This window comes from Columba livia, chromosome 15 (genome assembly GCF_036013475.1).
Source record: "Columba livia isolate bColLiv1 breed racing homer chromosome 15, bColLiv1.pat.W.v2, whole genome shotgun sequence".
Classification (NCBI taxonomy): Eukaryota; Metazoa; Chordata; class Aves; order Columbiformes; family Columbidae; genus Columba; species Columba livia.
This window is the reverse complement of record NC_088616.1, coordinates 9,916,986-9,936,525: the sequence shown is the minus strand read 5'-3', so window position 1 is coordinate 9,936,525 and position 19,540 is coordinate 9,916,986. Positions and strand designations below refer to the sequence as shown.

General features: G+C 42.3%; 2 protein-coding genes across 2 annotated transcripts; one reads left to right on the top strand and one right to left on the bottom strand.

Moving 5' to 3' along the window:
- The first annotated feature begins 102 nt into the window (after positions 1-102).
- On the top strand, positions 103-11,362 carry CRYM (crystallin mu). The gene is made up of 8 exons (XM_065031081.1): positions 103-591; positions 891-1,041; positions 2,006-2,068; positions 4,186-4,287; positions 4,837-5,020; positions 7,347-7,468; positions 8,301-8,385; positions 9,025-11,362. The coding sequence occupies exons 1-8, from the start codon at positions 419-421 to the stop codon at positions 9,087-9,089; spliced, it is 945 nt and encodes a 314-aa protein (XP_064887153.1). The 5' UTR covers positions 103-418; the 3' UTR covers positions 9,090-11,362.
- Positions 11,363-13,642: 2,280 nt separating this feature from the next.
- On the bottom strand, positions 13,643-19,540 carry ANKS4B (ankyrin repeat and sterile alpha motif domain containing 4B). The gene is made up of 2 exons (XM_005505685.3): positions 19,036-19,540; positions 13,643-15,352 (listed from the first exon to the last, which is right to left on the bottom strand). Exons 1-2 carry the CDS (start codon positions 19,197-19,199, stop codon positions 14,278-14,280), a joined length of 1,239 nt encoding a protein of 412 aa, XP_005505742.1. The 5' UTR covers positions 19,200-19,540; the 3' UTR covers positions 13,643-14,277.

The window sequence follows — 19,540 nt, the reverse complement described above, 5'->3', positions numbered from 1 at the left end:
TCGCCCGGGGTGCGGGGTCCGGGTGGTGCCTCCGGGCTGTGCTGAACCGCAAATGTGTCCCGGCAGACCCACTTCGTGGCGTTCGCAGCCGCCTTCCCGTCCCGCGGTGCCTGAGGAAGGGCGGCTGCGGCGACCGGCGGGGCCTGAGGGGTCGCGGCTGTTCCCGGGGCGCCGGAGCTCATCTGAAGCCGCCACACGGCGCTCAGCGATCGGGGGGTGGTGTCCGCCATGCCCGTGAGGGCAGCTGGGAGCCCGGCGGCTCGCAGTGGGGGTGCGGGGTGGTCCGCGGGGCGGTGCCGCCGCGGGGCGGGCGACAGCGGGGCCGGGACGGGGGGCGGGGGCGCCCCGCCGGGTACTTAGCGGCGGCGCTGGCTGGTACGCGGTGCCGCTGCTCCGTCTCGTCCGGCTGGTGCTCGCCATGGGCTCGACTCCCCCCGTCTTCATCGGCGCCGAGGAGGTGGAGAAGCACCTGCACCGGGCCAGCCTGCTGCTCCCGGCGCTGGAGACCGCCCTGGCCAACTTCTCGGCCGGCGCGGCGGGAGGCGTCGTGCAGCCCGTGCGCGCCGTGGTGCCGGTGCAGCCGCACGGCGGGTGAGGCGGGAGCAGGGCTGCGGGGCGGGCTGGCGGAGCCCCGCGGCGGGACGGGGGGCGGATGGTCCCGGCGGGAGGAGGCGCGGCCCCTGGGGAGCGAGGAACGGGGGTAGCGGCAACGGGGAGCGGACCTGCGGTGGGGAAGGGAAGGGAAGGGATGAGAGAAATTACAGCGTTAGGAAAGGTCATTGGCACCGAGTTACTGATTATCTGGTCAGCAGCCGTTGGACGGTGACTGCTCCGGTGGCTGTAGGCTCCCATGGGGGGTCTGTTAGTAACACAAGTCATTCTCTGCCAAGGTACCTGGGCGTCATGCCCGCCTACAGTGCCGTGGATGATGCGCTGACAACCAAGCTGGTGACTTTTTACGAACACATGAAGGATTCCTCAGTCCCTTCCCACCAAGCGACTATCCTCTTATTTGACCCCAGAAATGGTTCCTTAAAAGCTGTGAGTTTCTCGCCTGCTTCTGTGTTCTCCTCTGTTTGCATTCTGTCAGGTCTCCCTTCTGATCCTTACAAGCTGGAGCTGGTGTAAATTGGTCTGAATTTACCTACATCATCAATGAAAGTGTGTTTGTGCCAAATGAGGATTTGGCCTAAAGCAGTATATCTTTTGTTTGTGTTAAACCGTGCTCTGTCTGCTCTTTACTGCTACTTGTGAAGAGGATCTGTTGGCTTCTAGGGTGACTGGAAGAGAGAAATAATCAGGAAGTTTATCTTGCATTTGAAAGGAAAAAAAATCCCACTTCCCTGAATAAATACTTGATCTTGAATAATCTTAAATCTAGAAATTTGCAATTGGTATAACAGGGAGTGGTATTCAGAGTCTGATTTGTTTGTTTATTTAAAAAATTTGAGATTTTTTTTTTTAAGAATATTGACCATTTTCATTACACTATAATAATAACGATTATTAAAGGGCCAAAACTGGTCAAAAAAACTATATTGGACTTTTGTTCCTAAACTGTATCAGAAAACATATCAGCTTTTTAGGCCCATTAATTCATTTGTACACAATAGCTAATACACACTGAGGGTGGGGTGTCTTGCTGTGTGTGATGCACATTGAAGGCATTCCAGGTGTCCCTGTCATCCCGTTCTACAGACCGAGACTGTGCAGGGCTGCCAGGTGCTGGAGCACAGTGTCACAGTTAGCGGTGGCTCAGCTCTAACTGGTTTTAGCTCCATTTCTGCTGGTGGAATGACATGGAAGAACCAGGATAGAGAACCTGCCCAATTTAAACATGTGATTTTATACATTTTGTGGTTGCTCTAACAGTAATTGCCAATTTTTAGATTATTATCTGTGATTTGTAATAGCACGTAATTCATATATTGGATGAAATGTTTGATATTTACTCACATTTTCGGTGTTAATTTCAGTCTGTTTGAACTTTTTTTTATTCTTTAAGATCCTAGATGGCAGTGTCATTACAGCAAAACGAACTGCTGCAGTTTCTGCAATCGCTACCAAGGTATCCAGAGTCAGTTTGTGGTGTTATATATAAAATAATTAGTGGGAATGATGTAAACTGCTTTCAGTGCATGTACGTTTTCATCAAATAGAATTTTAAGTTGGATTTATGATAACATATGTATCTTCAGGCAAAATTTAAATGTGCGATTTTCTGTTTTGATTGAGTGAGTCGTGTCTGACTTTAACACTTTGCATGTGATTGGGAAGGAATCTGAGCTAGGTCTTTGTGGCTTCTTCTGCACGCCTTTCTCAGAATTTACTGAGGTGTCTTCCTCTGTAATTTTATTTATTTTGTGATTATCTTAATGTGCTCCTTTGTGGCTTTGGGTGGTGCAGCTGTGGTCATAAATTCAGTTTTGTTTAGATATAAGTTTTCTACTCTTGGAGCAGGACAGATGGGTTGTACTGGACCTGGAGAAAGAGGAAAAAGGCCCATTTCTGGGGGCAGTGTGGGTCCTCTTAAGGTACATGGTGCCCAGGACAGATGGATGGCTTGTCCAGAAGTGTCTGTTTGTCAGTTTCTCTGTTGTCACTGGACAATGTCCAGGTGACTGTCCCTGAGTACAGCCATAATCTTCAGTGTCTGAAGACAGGTGAGGTGTATGTTGCTATATGTTGCATTACATCATTTCAATTTCAGTTGGAAATTGTTCATTTTTAATTACTTTTTTTAAACCATATTTGGCTGGCTTGCTAATAGTGGGAAGAGAGCAAGTCACCGTCCATTGCACAGCAGAGTTATAGTCTTCACCTCAGAGAACAAAGCCATGTGAAGAGGCCCAGAGCTGAATAATACTTCTGTTTTTCACCCATTGGCTTTGCAGCAGATTGAAGGCTGATCTCACCGCTTCGTTAGTGGCAGTCTTCATGCCAGTGTGACTCTCTCCATTGCAACAGAGCTAAACTGGCATCAAATTGGAGTGAAGAACCTGTCCCCAGAGCTTTCCCTGGTCCAATGGACAGAATACTTTACAATGGATTCCTCGGACATGAGGTTATAGGACCTCATTCATCTCAGTCATTCTGTACTTGGGCAGTTCTGACAGTTTTTGCACAGTCAGGGCTCTGCTGGCCTCAAAGGAGCTTGGCTGCTGAAGGGGCTTCAAGATCAGATCTTTCATTGTCGTCTGCAGTTTTGGGAAACTTTCAGGAGTGTTTGAGTTTAGGTCATAGTTGTCATCTTGTCCTCTTTGTGGCATTTGTTTTTCAAAGACCCATGCTTTTATATAAGGGACTTTTGAAATCAGTGCTTCAGAGTCTTTGAAAGGAGCATGAAAAAGAGTTCCTGTTACTGAAAAATGGGATCAATGAGATTTTTTTCAATTTATTTGCAGCAGAATAAGTGTTGAGAGGCTAGACAATTCTAAAGCTTTTTATACAGAAGCAAGTGGCCACAGCAAATGCGTAAACAAGACACAGGGCAGCTTAGGGCTGGACTCCAGCAGCCCTCTCTTCCCCTCTGCCAAGTACTGGTGAATCACAGGCAAGAACTAAACCAGAAAAACCAAAAGCAACCATAGAACTGAATTTTAATATTGGTTCTTTAGAACCAACCCTATTTTTACAATGTCTGATGCATATACCTTATGGCTCTTACAATGACAGGATATGCTTGTGGTATGATTTATGGCTGAATTGAAAAAGAAGTTTAGTATGGGTCTACCAGGACCACTTTACCCTCACAGCTACCGCTTTCGGAACTGATAGCTTTCGGGATTATGAGCCCTGTTTTCAGCCAGTGCAGAACATCAACACTATGGTTTTACACTTAATTAGTCACTGAGGTGTTATACATGATGCTAATATTAGAGTGTGCTGAGGTCCCAGGATTGACTCATGCTCTTGCATGTTAAGTCTGAATATCAAGAGTCAGACAATTCAAAACAGGATTCAAGCCAAGATGTGTTTTGGTGCTATTGACACTAGCTTTTGTGTTTTTAAAAAATATATATATAGTGGTAATTTGATATTGTTTTATGTTAATATAGCTTTTGCATTTAAAACGTTATGATTTTGATTGAAAGTATCCTTAGTCCGGCTTTATTTTATATTATTTTGATATGTATTTGTCAGATCTGTTAATATATTGGTCCTTTTTCTTTTGATACTGTTCAGTTATTAATGCCAGCTTTTGCAGAAGTGCTGTGCATTTTGGGAGCTGGTGTTCAAGCATATAGCCATTATGATATCTTCACGGAGCTGTTCTCTTTTAAAGAGGTAATGGACCCATCTTAACAGGATACATTTATTTTTCTATATTGTGTTTCAGGATAACTTAATACAAATAAACCATATTACAGCAAATGAAGATAAGGGTTTACTCATATTTTGATTCTGTTTTTATAGAATCCAAGAATACTCTGAACAGCTGTAGAATTTTTTTCTCAAATGTTGGTCTTCAAGCAAAAATGGTTGGAAACAAAGTCAGGTGTCAGATAGCTTTTTCTCTGTGTGAGAAAATCCTGCGTATTCCATACTTGGATGAGCTTTCTCTGACTTTCCCTTAAACATATTTATTGGAAATATCTGTATTTTATAAATATACCTCACAAGGAGATTTTATTCTGGCATCACAAAACAGTCGTTCAAATGTAGCTGCACACACGTGAAATGTAGTCACTTGTATGACAAGAACATAAAGGGATAAAACTCCCGTGTGTAAGATATGTGTAATTATCTACTGAAAACTTATCTATTGAAAACTGTTCTGTTTCAGCAAGGAGGATATTCTCCAAGGTAATCAGTTTGTCTTTTCTTTCCTGGAAGGTCAGGATATGGAATCGCACCAAAGAGAAAGCGGTGAAGTTTGCCAGTTCAGTCAATGGTCCGGTGCGGGTCTGCTCTTCTGCGCAGGAGGCAGTTAGTGGGGCTGATGTCATTATAACAGTCACTATGGCAACAACACCAATTTTATTGGGAGACTGGGTAAAACCAGGTGCCCACATTAATGGTATGCTATGTTCTCATTGTTTAAATAATCTATTGTTGTATTGTTTAGCATCAACAACTGTTGAAAAGCAATCCTCCGTGCTTCTCAGAATGAATGTGCTTTCCATTTTTGACTTCTCCCCTTTAGTGAGGACCACTTTTCACAGCCTTGTCTTCCTGCTTGTCTAGAGCCAGAACTCCTGCACATTCCAGCACTGGGTGTTTGCTGGGGCCTGGGATGCACTTTTTCCCTAGTGGTCCATCATCTTTGCTACCATGCTGTCACTTGATGCTCACCTTGCTCTCCATTTAAATAACCCATAAAAAAATACAAACGAGTGGTTACTGCTCATCCTGCTGTTTCTCTGGTAGTTGTCATGTTTGTGGGTTTTTTTTCCCTATTTTCTAAGCTCCTCTGGTCCTTTTTGAGCTGATCTTTTTTTGAATTAAAAAGATGCAATAACTGAGTTAAGAACTTCACAAGTTGACCTCTAATTATGGTGAGATTTGGGGCACACTTTTTTTTGCCTGCCTTGTAATGATGTTGCCACACTATTGTTTGGAGTCTCTGGACATGCCCACATTTGTTTATTTTATTAATTGTGGGTCTGATTCAGATGACCTAGTGCACTTTCCCAATGACATGGTAACAAGACAAAAGCGTCTTGTCAAAGGGAACAATTTAAAGAAAGGTCCCACATTCCAGCAGCATCCTACCAATTTTTCAAACTCAGTTTAGTCCTTTGTCATTGAATGTTGTTGTCTGTGTTATGGCACGGAAGCCAGAAGTACAACAAAATCAATTAAGGTCTACAGTCGCTGAGGCGACACATGCACAAAACCTCCTCTCCTTCCTTTGCTCTTTTTTTCTCTCTATTGAGGCATTCATGCTGTTTGAAGAGGCATTCAAGCAACATGGAATTTATTATTCCATATACAGTTGGACACTTTTAAAAAACATTTGACTACAGCATAACAGCTTTAGCCCATTGCAAGTTGATAATGGTCTTGTTATATTTTAAAATTTAAGCTCCTTGATTTGTTTTCCTTTTCTCCTGATAAGTAAAAATCCAAAACCTGCTCAATTTGTACTGCTTTTACAGTTTCAAGGAAATAATAGAAGGCTATAGGTTTAAAAATCCCAATTAGTAACATGGAGCTCTCTGCGCGTGCAAGTTTTTGCTGCACAATACTTTGGTTCTTAGTTGTTCAGGGTAATTGAAGTAGTCTTGCGATCTTTTCTCTATAGACACATAACAAACACAGTCTGGATCAAATGAAAGGACTACAAAATTCAGGGCATTTGGTAATGATCTGATGAGAGACAAGGGTACAAAAGGTAACAGACAAAAGGAGATTATTTTCTTATGCCTCAGCTACCCAGAGTCTGCTGACAAGGGTATTCTTCTGACAAATCAAATATTGAATGTTTTAGAGGAGCTGTATTAGGTGTTAGTAAACTCTGTTTAAAATTTAAAAGCAACAAAACCCTGTTAATTTGGCAGTTGCAGAAAGAGGTTAATGTTTGTCTGCAGAAGGTTTGTAGTCTGATCTTCCCTGAGTTGCATCACCAAACGATCAAAGTTTATTCTAATGTTGTCTTCTATAAGCAGAACAGAGTAATTATGTCACTTATTTATTCATGTCATTTTCAAGGCTCCTAGCAAAGGTTTGTTTGTTTTGTATCTAGATATAGTTACACAAATCTTTACATTTCTTGTATTGATATGAGATGATGAAGGGCTAAGCAGAGCTACCTCCCCTTCTCTGTCAGTGTTATTTGGAAGGAGCAGTTTGGCCGGTGGACCAAAGAGGTGGAAATGGTGCCAGCAAAGACTCACTTCTGCTTCATGAAGAGCTGCAGTTTAATGCTTCAGCAGGTTGAAATGCAAAGGCCAATCATTGCCAGTTCTGACTGTGCTTACGGGGAACACAAGACTCATCGGCAGCAGTGTCTGCCTGGCTAGAGGTCAAGGATGCTGTATGTTTTAATGTGCTGTAATGTGAAGGGTTGGATCTAATATCATCCTTGAAGGAGTTCAGTGGAAGTTCAGGGGGTTAGTGCCTTATAGAAGCAGGTCATATATATGTCAGCATTACAGCTGAGGCCAGGTTGAGGTTTGTTCCCGGTTGCTTAGGCACATCCTGGTTTTGGGTTGGGCTTTTTTTTGTGTTCTGTTGATCAACATGTCTCCAATGCTAACATCATATGGTTTGTATTTCAGATTGTTGGTATCTTACATTTCCACAATAATGTCCATTATCACGTCACACATGTCTTTTGGACAGAACATGGTTTGAATTTGTTTTAATTATTCCTCCCAAGTTGATCAGTTTTGTTGTCTTAGCTGTTGGAGCAAGCAGACCAGACTGGAGAGAACTGGACGATGAACTGATGAAGAATTCCATTCTGTTTGTGGATTCCAGAGAGGCTGCTCTTACAGAATCGGGAGATGTTATATTATCAGGAGTAAGACTTTCTTAAATTATGGACTTTGTTTTTATGGCAATTGGCTTGTGTTTAAAATGAGTTGGTACTGATGATGTGCTGCACTGAAACTTTTTAGAGCATCAGATGTAGTTATAATGCTTTCTGCAAATTAGCAGGCTGAAAGACAAACTGGTTTCATATTGAGGCTTCTATATATTTATGCCAAAACCATGTGATGTCTGTATCAACGAGTAGCATGTTTTCAGCACTGGCCTTTGTGTACAATAGCAAAGTATTGGTTTTGAAGGACCTATGTTTGCTGCACTGTTTATTACTTATGTTAAATATTTTTCAAATCTATTTTTTAAAACCTGCAACTTTATTCCCATAACATTTCAGTGCGATTGACACATGTCAGACCTCTAGAGAATGAGTGACAGAAGCTAAGCAGTCAGTGATCTACAGAAATCTGATGGCAAGGACTCTTTTAGGTTTAATAGATTCTGCTTTGGTTTGGGTGTTTTTTTTCTCTTAATGTTTGTGTAGAACAAATATGGTCTCCCTTATTGAGGTTTAACATAAGAGGTCCAAATACAGTCAGGTGTGTGGAACCCACTGTTCTGTTGGATAAGTAACAAGCTGTCCACTGTGACTGACTGAGGAAAGTCTGAAAACCATTTCTCTGTGATTTCTGTCCATTTTCTGTATTGTTTCTCTGAATACTGATCTGCTTCAACATGGAAAGGAATCAGTTCTGGGACAGCAGAACTGGAGCAGTTCTTTCTTTTGAAGTCACTCAGGAAAAAAGTTTTTCTCTTAACTCATGTATGGATATTATGGGTTTTTGTATAAATGTGTATTTGTTTTACAGGCAGAGATTTTTGCTGAGCTGGGAGAGGTAGTGAAGGGTACGAAACCAGCCCTGCCTGAGAAAACAACAGTGTTTAAATCGCTGGGTAAGAACAACCCCTCCTGTGTACAAGTCTCGCAGAAAACAATGCCTTGTTATTTATGATGTCCCCCATGCGTGGGAAAGCTGCTGATCATCTTCAAAGCTGCTGTGGCAATGCACTGTCTAGAAGAAACTAGACTGTGATTTGCATTTTCCCTTATTTCCCTTTTTATTTATGTAGCAGGACTGATGTAATGAGAAGTGATAGTAAAGCAAACAAACAATAGGAAGAATTACATTTTCCATTTCACGATCATTCAACACATGACTGCAGTGTTTATTAATACTGCTCTAACCCAAATGTCCTGCTGTCCTGCCCCTGGAGCCTGTCTGACCTACAGACAGTGGGGCAGTGTACTGTAGGGCTGGAGTTGATGTCTGGGGGAAAGAGGTCTGAAAGGGCCACGTTGTTATGTGAACACTGAAAATTAGATTCACACTATTACATTAACTTCATATAGCATAGCTAACAGTTACATGATGGCTATAAACTTTGAGTGTAACACTGTAGGTGTTTGGGATGGGAACTGATTCCTGTTCCTGTCTAGTTAAGTCATATCCTGAGTCCTTCTGTTCCCTTCTGAAGCTAAATGATTTTGTACAGATGATGAACTCTTTGAAGGTGACTTCAATTCTTTTTCAGGGATGGCAGTTGAAGATACAGTAGCAGCAAAATTTGTTTATGACTCGTGGTCAGCTGGTAACTAAAGAGAGAAGTCTACAATGCCACCAAGGCCAAGAAAATTGCTTGCACTTAGTTTCTTTGGATCTTTTGCTAACAAGGCACCAATTCCATCTGGATGTGGCCCTTCTAGAGCATTCAAGAATGAAAAGTAAAATTTCAGCCATAGATTAATTTTTACTGTTTTCTAATGGCAAGTATTAGATACCTGCAATATTACTAATAAATGTATCTCATGTAACAGCAAGTATTAGATGCTTGAAGTGATAGTAAGCAAGGGTATTTTAACCTATTTTTTTTTTTTATAATTGTTGAATCAATGTCTTCCTCTATATCTATGTAGCAGAAGTCTGTGGGTAGATTTTGTGTTCTTTAGAGAGGTAATTCATACTGATGTAAAATACATCAGTTTGGAGAATGGACTCTGGCATCATATTTACCCGTGATGATACTTCAAACGCGACTGTGGGTTTCAGTGCTGCTCTGACAGGAGCGGAGTCTTCAGTCTCCTGGGAACACAGCCCACCCCTGACTCCTGGACACCTATTACCTTCCAAATCAGACCGGGATCTGGAGGTCGCCATCTGCACTTTCACCCTCCACAATCCCCCTTCCCTGCCCCTTTCCTTTAAGAGCACACTCCTGGGTGGGAATTTGTATAGATAATGTCTCCATACAGTTAGATTTTTGTCTCTTTTTGTAGAAGACCTGGCTCAGGAAGACTTAGAGTGCAAAAAATCGGAGCTAATATTATATACATCTTAACTGGGAGGAAACTATACTCAGTACTTCCCTTAGTACATTCCTGGTTGGGATATTGCCATTTTTGTATTGTAAAGAGTCCACCCCAAATGTAAGCACTAAAACTTGTTCTGATTTGTCTATATTCTATGGGGAGATTTTGTTATTAATCTGTGGTGTTCGTAAGTTCTTTTTCTAAGCTTCTTGAAGGTTGGAACCATGCAAACTGATTTCAGTAGGATAAACCTCAAGTGTACAGACAAATGTTTTCAGCTTGGCTGTAGCATGCATCAGTTGGTTATTGTTCTTTTATCCCAGTGAGTATTTGCGGGGGCAGGAATTTCCATGATGCTTTCTTGGCGGAAGAACCCTGTGATGTTCTACATAAGGAAAAGTTCTAGTTTTGTGCTGTTATGCAACTGCCTTATGAAAGATTGAGCATCTAATGAAAACCAGCCATGGTTGCCCTGGAAACAAATTCCTGTTCAGGCTCAACTTGTGCCTTGTGAAATTTTATTTCTACTTACATATTATTTCATGCGAGCTATTAGGTATTTCTTCATTCTGTGGAAGGATTAGATGGCATGGTCATTTTGTGATGATGCCAATAGAATACAGTGGAGCAGCAGGAAGGAGCTTCAGAAGCAGATAGCGTGAAAGCCCTTGATGGTGCATAAGTATAGAAGAAGTGAATGAGTACAGTGCAGATGTGATGTAAGGAATACTCTGAATTAGAAGCTTGGTGTGAACTAGTTGGGAAAAAGTAGTAAGTGGCAGAGTTTGTAATCTGCAGAGTTTTAGCATGGAGGGGTATGAGACCAGTAAGTGAATAGGGCCAAAGGATGTGTTTGTGTGGGTAGAAATCTGACTCCATTGAGTTTGTTTATATGGGCAGAAACAACAGAAATTCATCTATTAGCTTTTGCATTTTTTAATTCTAGGAAAATTACCCTTCCACTCTTACACTTTTTTCTTGTATGTAATTTCTGAAGTATTTGGAAATAATATGTTGACTTGGCCTGTTACTTCAGCAATAGAGAACACCACTAGCCTGTGACAAACAGGACAGCCATTGATGTTCCGGAATTCAAGAACTGTGTGGAAACTTGAACTTACTATAATATTTATGACAATATTATTTTAATTCTGTGCCTGTCTAAAACAAGGTTTCTGACTTGGAGTGAGACATAGTGTTTCAGAAGAAGACAAATACAGGGTTTTTTTCCACATGTATTCTTCTACAAACCATGCACTTTAAAAGTAGATGGAACCAGTCCAAAAACCCGGTTCTGAAAACCCACAGTGTTCTTTGCTTTCATTGGCAATAGGAGGTTCTGGGAGTCTGGCTTCAGCCTTGTACCTCTGAATACATGAAGAGAATTCGATTCAATTACAATGGGAGTTGCTTGGATGCTGTCTTTAGATTTTTATTTTTTTTTTAGGGGAAATAATAGCCTTAATTTTCATGTTTCCTTCTCTTGCAAATCAGAGCCACAAGAAATTATGTAACTTGTTATGTTGAAAATAAATAGATATTGCTGGTTTTCTTTGACTGTGATTTTGTTGTCTGTTACTTTTGTTTTGGTGTGTGTTTGGTTTTTGAAGACGAGGAAGAAAGCAGTCAAATGTTGCAGTGACTACACTCTCAGTAAATGTGATCACTGAATGCAAAGGGGGGAAAAAAATGAGACTGCTCTGCTCCACTGTGATTCTCAGTTTTGCAGTCACTGTCTGGTGCTCCACATCCCCTCCTCTGTCTGTCCCATGCAGAGTATTAATCCTTAAGGAAGGAGAATCTTGTACTTGGCAGGGCTGTGATCGTGTGAGATCCCATGGGTTTATGATCTGGGTTTGGATTGGGCTTGAAGATTGCACATGTGAAACGTGAAGTCTCTTCAACTGAGCTGCGCTATACAAATGTTACTGGGGAGTCAGATCTAGGATTCACTAATTTAAATACTTACAGATTATAAAAAAAGCAGGAGTTAGTGGAAAAAAAAAATTGGAAAGCAGCAAAGCACGTGAGTGGGGAAAAAACCTGAAATGTGAGCATTCCTTTTTATTTTTTTCCCTGGTTGTTCCACTTGGCCACTTTGTACCAGAGACCAATTTCCAGGATGACTCTGCAAGAAAAAGACTGGCAATATTGCACTTTTTAAAATCCCCTTTTGAAAGGGTATGTATACTGGGTTCATTCAGTTGCCTAAAAATGTGTTGTGTGGGGTGCTCTGGGGCTGCTTATTCTGTCTCTGGATGCAGCTCCAGAAGAACAAGGGACTCTATCTTGTGCTCTGTCTGCTGGTTCCATAGAGTTACTGTGAGTACCTGTGGACAAACTTAAACACACTGGGTGCTTGTGGCAATGGAGTCAATCAATTTATGTGCAGATAGTCTCTGCGGTTATCTCTGGCTGTCAGAGGCTGCAGCAGCTGGGCAAATTTACAGATGAGTGTGCAAAGAGGCAGATTTTTTCCATGCACTTTAGAGATAGTTGGAGCCTGATTTCCCTCTAAGGTGTAACTTCTCCAGGTGCCTTCTCTCCTACCTGGCTCCCAGCAGTGAAATTCTTAGCAGAATTTTTGAAAGCGTTTCCTTGGATACGTGGATCTAACCCAATTATTTAAAATCTGGCTGGAAAAGGTGCATCATGCTTACCACTTTGCTCCAGAGAGAAGTCATCAGGGCAGCACAGACCTCGTCTCACCCCTTTATGCTGGGGATGGTGGAGTTGAGCGCTGCAGGGAGGTGAGGATGTGGAGAGGGATGTGGCTCAGCTTGCTGCTGCTGCTGGGGGAGTGAGAAGTATCTGCACCTCCAGGATGGGGAGTGCCCTGCATTTTTACATCAGTTATGTGACTGAGAAGGATAGGATGTGACCTTTCAAAACCCATTCATCATATGCCCTCAAATATGCAAGATTCATCATGTCCTTCTTGCTTTGTTAAATGTTTGGGAGTTTCTTAGCCAAAATGAAAACAACCCAGCAAGGTTAACAGCACAGAATCTGGGGGGATGCTGTCTGGTTTAATTGCTGTGCTGAACACAGCAATCAGTTCAGGTTGCACAGAACAAGACTTTGATGCAACTGCTTAATAGAATAAAATGTCAACTGATTGAATCCAAGGAGGAAAGAATGCAATATGAAGTCCAGCTAGGGAAAGGAATTATAATATACATATCAAAGTAACTAGAAGAAAGAAGCATGAAAAAAGTAGATTATTAACCAGAGCTCGTGTCCACAAATGCAGCATACCCCTAAGGAGAAAAACATAGGTGACAAATGGAAAGCTATAAAAGATATCTAAATATAAAAGTTCTGCTAATAATTATGCCTATAAAATCTGAGATCTTAGCGAGAGCATGGCTGTTATAAAACCCTATTAGATTCACAAAGCTCAACGGGAGTGACTAATTCACATCAGATAGTTCTGGTTTCCTAAGGGAACTGGCCCAAGGGAGATGAGGGGAACCCAGCTGTGGATGCCTCTGGACTGTAAAGAAAGGGATCCTCCACAGCAGCACAGCTTCATTTTCTTTTCACTAGCTGGGGGGGTGTGTGCCCACTTACATGCAGTTTTTAGACTAAGGCTGATGACAACCAACAGAAAATGTGGTGTGGTAAGAGTTCTGTTTTCTGGGCCTTTGCATGGAAAATGCACCATAGAGGAACCAAGTTGAGGATATACCAAAACAGATCACAAAGGTTGTGAAAACAGAGCCTCAGCTCCTTGTAGTTAAAAGTACTGCAGTCTTGATGCCATTTAGGACATGATGGGTGCTGGCAACTGTGTCCAGCCTGATGAGACAAGAGAAAAGAATATACAGCTCACAATGGACATCTCTTGGTGAGGTACTTTATGTGTTTTAAATTAGTATCAATACAGTAGCAAAACACATTACTGACAAGAACATGAAACTTGCTGTAAATTAGTGTGATTTACATTCATTCAGAGGCTATCAAAGTCAATAAACCTCAGCTGAAATCAAGATTCAGGTGTTATTTCTAACATATCATCAGTAGCAGGAAGGGTAGTTTGTAGCAATCTGACAGAAGCAAACAGAGAAAACTTGAAGCTCTCAAGCTTTGGAAATGCTCTTTGCATTGTGGTTTTGGAGAAGGAAAGGGCTTTATTAAGGAGTGTGGCTGGCCTTCACTAATATTTTAAGTTGTTCTGATGAGAAGGAATCCAGTCCCCATAAACAGTTCAGAGAGAAAAAGCTTTAAATCTAGAGCTTTGGGGGTTTTGTCTTCACATTCAGTCTTTTTGACAGAATATGCTTGAATGAATAATATCCTGCGCACCACAGCCATTCATACAGAGGGAAAGATCTTTATCCTTTCTCTACTTTCTACAGCAATTGGTAACCTCTCCACCTTTTGCTTTGACAGATGTCTGAAAAGAATTGTATGCTCTTCAGAAAGAGGAAAAGATACTGAATCAGCGTGCAGTTTGCAGCAACAGGTCTGTTAATTTATAAGCAAGTATCTACAGTCTTTCCAGGGTTCTTGAGTGCTTCTTTTCTTTTACTCACGGCATTCAGGACTTTCTTTCTTGGCCCAAGCTCCATCTGAATGCTCTGTAGATCTTCATCAGAACATAGCATCAGGGCATCTAAATCAATTTTTTCCCTCATGAAGACTGGAAGAAACTCATCCAGCATCTGTGATGCCAGAAATACCTCAAGGGGTGTGTTCTCTGCTTCCTCATCATCCCAGACAACAACTTCTTCATGCCAGGGGATATCAGCACCATTTTCAGCATCATCTTTGTTGCCATTCTCAGCATGTTCATACTGAAAGAGCTCGCTGGACATTTTAAAGCTTATATCTTCTTTCTCAGAAGACGCTGTTTCAGGATTTACGTCTGCAGCCAAATTCCTTCCAAATACAATATTGCCGAGACCTGGCCGCTTAAAGATGGAGAGCTGGCTGTCATTATCAGAAAAGTTTTTCTCTCCGAGGTCATTCAGTAATTCATCCTCCTCTTTCTCATCGAACAGATGCATCACAGTTCTCTTACCCGTACCTTCCTCTTGGCCATTGCTTTGTGTTTCCTGGCTTCTTGTGCTGTCAGTTGTCTTTTTTGCCCTAAGTTTGAAGGTATCTTTCAGATTTTTGGAGAAAGGACTTGTTGTATTTGAAGTAAATAGACTAGGCAACTTTACTCTGGAGTGTGTCCCCTTGGAAGAATTTACTGTGCCAACATTTTCTTTCATATAGGTCCTATTCATTTCATGCTGATGTTTCTCTTGGCGCTTTTCGCATTCCTTGATTTGTTTCTCCACATTCCTCTGGGCCTGTGCTTTGAGTTTGGAGACCCGCTTTGGGTTCAGGATGTTCTGCTCAGTGGCGGCTTTGTCCAGGATTTGGACACATTCATTGCGATCTCTGCTGGCTGCCACCTCCAGGGGAGTGCGGAGATCATTGTCCAGAGCAAAGATATTGGCTCCAAAGTTGATCAAAAAGGAAACACAGTGGATGTGACCATTGCAAGCAGCATGGTGGAGAGGAGTGTTCCCCCAGATGTCACATTTGTCTGGATCACCTCTGGGAAGGAAAATAGCGTATGGTGAGTTGGACGTACCCAAGCGTAACACTGCAGTGGGATTGAACAGATACTAAACATTCAGCTCTGCTTTGCTATGAGGAGTACAGCCCAATGAAAATGAGCCAGCTTAGCTCCATCCTCTAGACCAGCAGTGCACCTGCTTACATGAGCGCTGAGTTCGGCTGCATGTGCGGCATAAGCTCCAATTCCTGCCTGTCTGAATTAAGCAAACACGTTGGGCCTGAGTGCAACTGTGGAACAGATCTCCAAGTCATTGAAATGCTCAAACCGCCAAGAGTAGAAATTTTGCTTGTAAATTTGGCCCCTGGCTCTGAAGCTGTTAAAGGTTTTGGGTCCCTTGAGACGTTTGAAAGGCGTTTAGATGAGGTTCTTAGGGACATGGTTTAGTGCCAGAGTTAGGTTAGGTTATGGTTGGACTCAATGATCCTGAGGGTCTCTTCCGACCAAGATGGTTCTATGATTCTATACGCAGCTGCCCGTGACGGAGCCGGGGTGTTTGTGTTGTGGCACCCAGGGCCGGCAGGGCTGCTGGCAGCGCTGGCTTTGCCACGGCCGGGCCCACCTGCCCCTGCCACAGGGCAGGAACCAGCAGCCCCAGGGGCAGGCAAGGGCTGCAGCTCTGGCTGCGCGGCTGCTGGCAGCTCCAAGTGGGCTCAGGCTTCGACTTACACTTATCGGAATTCATGGCAAAATGGATTCAATAGCCTTTGTGTGGCATATTTTACAGTCTTTTTTTGGTGACTCTTCCATTTTGCATGTCAAGTGTAGGGGCAATGTTAGGAGGATTCTCCACTAGCCACAGTGATGCATATTTAATGAACGCATGAAGTAACCTTTTTGGTAGTTAATGGGTAAATGATTAAGAGTAAAGCCCTGATTACACATTCATCTCCACTGCTATTAGAGTAAGCTCAGATAGATGCCGTTATTTTTCTTGACTCCTTTGTTCTCCTTAAGCTGCTTTTGCTCATGGGGTTTGAAAAGCAGAAGCTGATTTGAAAATAAAATACCACATCTTTTCAATTGAATTTAAAGCCAGTGAAAAGTACTGCTTTCTTCTTAACTCTTGCACTGACTTCACACTGAACTGCCTGCAGACGAGAAGCAGCTTGAATCTTTTATTCCATATTTGGCAGGATCAACATTAGCAATGGTTCAGAACAGAGCTTGAGTTGTCTGCAACTAATAACCAGGGCGGCCACAGTAGCCCAAGTAATAACTTCAGAGCCAGGGGCCAAGTTTACAAGGAGAATTTCTACTCTTGGGGGTTTGAACATTTCAATGACTTGGAGATCTGTTCCACGGCAGCTGTACTATGAATGAAATAGTATGTCCTATCACAAAATCTCCTTCAGGCTTTGATCTCTGGCTGTGAGTATCTCTGAAACAATGCACTAACACATTTGTTGAGGGCCAAATCTGAAAAAAATCCTTCGGCCTGGAATTCCGCAGGCTAAATAGAGGTTGGGGATGCCAGGCTGCGAGAGCACAGGCATTTCTACAAGGAGGCGGCAACTGAGGATCAAAGTTTCTCCTCTTAGGCATATGGAAACCATGTGTACATATTTCTGCTTTCGTGGCTCTGCCCAGGGGAGCTGCCTGACTGTGGCTGAACACGCCAGACTGTAATTCCCACACTAGTGGAGGGGCTGCATTATCCTGAGCCCTGGGAGGGCCGGGTCACCCATCCTCCCCAGGTCCCTTCGTCGCTGTTTGTGGTCCCTTCTCTCCCCGGAGCCTGCCAGCCTTTGAGCCTCAAACAATTCACAAACTGGAGTGTCTGTTCCCAGCTCAGTGGGACTTTTGGATAAGGTTTGACATCTAATTTGGGTTCTAATACTCCTCTTTTCCCTGCTTTCCCAAGAAAGAGGCTCGCACAAAAGAGAGCAGATCTCCTACTTGGTCTTGCCTTTATTCATGTACCTGCAAAGCAAGCAGAGAAAACATCTCTTGATGCCTGGGATGATAAACTATTTCAAGATGAAAGGGTTTTATTGTTAGTATTGCTACGTTTTCCAAGGGCTGAATGGGTTGCAAGATTCAGAGTCCTAAAGTCTGCAACCACTCTGAAGAAAACTGTCCTGTATATCAGTGCTTTTGTCAGGAAATCTCTTCAAGGAACGGATTAATTTGTTAAAAAGAATTGTAATACTTTCTTGCAAGAAAACATTAACTGACTGCAGAACAGACTGAATGTTGTCCAAAATGCAGCTTCTCCCAAGAAAACCAGTGAGATTACAGCCCTGTCTCTGACAGCCCCAGCCTGCTGATTGTATCAAGAAATCCTGGATTAAAATGGGTGTGAATGCATATGTTTGAAGATTTTGAGGGCAATACTGTTCCAAAGCTGTCCTTTACCAAGAAAAAGAGTTAGAAATACGTTAAACAACAAATACATAGAATTTCTGATCTTTGTGTCATCCACTGTGACTTCTATCAGCTTTTTCACTCAAACTTTGAGAAAAATTATGTTGTTATTCGTTCCTTAGCTAGTCATTCTGTCTTGTAGGTGTTCAGACACAAGTGTTTATTGACTCCAGATATTTCCTTGGAGCTGCCTTATTTATATGAGTTGAAAAAACGTCAATCTATTTTTGCTTCTCCCGAGGACACAGCAATAACCATGCAGTCCAAAGGTCTTTTTTATTGTGTTATTACAGCCACACCTGAACTCAATGAGCAGTAAAGTGAATCTATGAAAAATCTATTTTCATTCCATATTTTAATTCTATTTTTAATACAAGAAAACTCAGATACATTAAAATAGTTACTCAACTTTCCCTTCTAAGCTTCTTTAATCTACTATGATTGAAAATACAGGTCAACCTAATCTTCACCTCAGCCCAGAAAGAACACTTTATTAAATATATCTCTACACAAGAGCAGATTTTCTTTCGTTAGATCTTATTACAGAATCACAGCTTAAAAGTTAGGCTCAAAGCAAGAGAGTACAGAGGATGGGGAGGTACTTACCGTTTCAGTAATACATCTCAGGCATGTAGTACATTTCCATGACACCAAAGAGAAATATTACTATTAGAAAATACACCTGTAGAAAACTTTACTTCTGTTTTTTTTCCAGTTTGCAAGTCTCGTACCCCAGCTTCTGAAACAGCATTCTCATTTTTAGCATGATGGTAGTTGCTAGTACTATAAAAAGCAGAGAAATATCAGTTTTACATGTTACTGTCTCAAAGCTAGTGGTTGTGACTTGCCTCTGGAAAGCATTAAACCTTCACAAGGGTCTACTAAGTGCATTTTGGAAGCACATGGGCGAGGTTTTTTGCTCAAAATGTTTCAGACAGTGCATTTCTCTAGAGCCACATTCAAAGAGATGTTCTCATCAAAGGCTGCTGGCCGACTTCTCCACTATAGCCAGGGGAGGCCCCAGGGCCCTGCTCTCTCTGCTCCCTGCAGGCTCCGGGTACGAGCAGGTCCCGCTCACGTCGATGCAGTGTCACTGACCGCACATACAGACCTGCTCGCGGTTTCTGGGTCTACACTATTGCGAACAAAGAGAAACAATTCTTGACAATGCACTGACAGAAATGACCATGATTTTCAACCTTCTGGGTCTGAGGTCATTGGGGCATTAGAAAAATGACACACTAATTATAGTTTTAAGGCACAAGCTTTAAGCAATGGAGGCTGATTCACTCACCCCCTCCGGCATATGACTTCCAGAGCTTCTAGATACCCATGGTATGCTGCCAGAAGGGTGGGCGTCATTCCATCTTCATCTGAAGTATTGAGGTCTTTCCTAGTGGCTTCTTTCAAGAGGTCCAAATTGCCGTCGGCTGCTGCTTTGTGATACCTGCTCGACATTTTCTGTAATTTCTGTTTTCCCAAAGCAGTTCTGAGTGATATCCAGGCTGCAGAGTCACCCTTCCATTACAGGGATCATTCATTAATGATTACAAGTTGAGACGTCCCTGTGAGGATGGAAATGAGGAGGCAAAGTTCATCCCAGCAGGCAGCTCATCTGCAGCTCTGCATAGGTAAAAGGGCAATGTTGTCGTGAATGCTTTCCTTTTCTGGAAGGTGACTCTGCCATTTACCATTTGTTGCATATTTGACTGGTTAGTCATAGAGAGGATTCATTCATCTTCTCTGTGTCTTTGCTTAACTGTTCTGAGAAAACTTCAAAAAGATCTTGAACTTCAAAA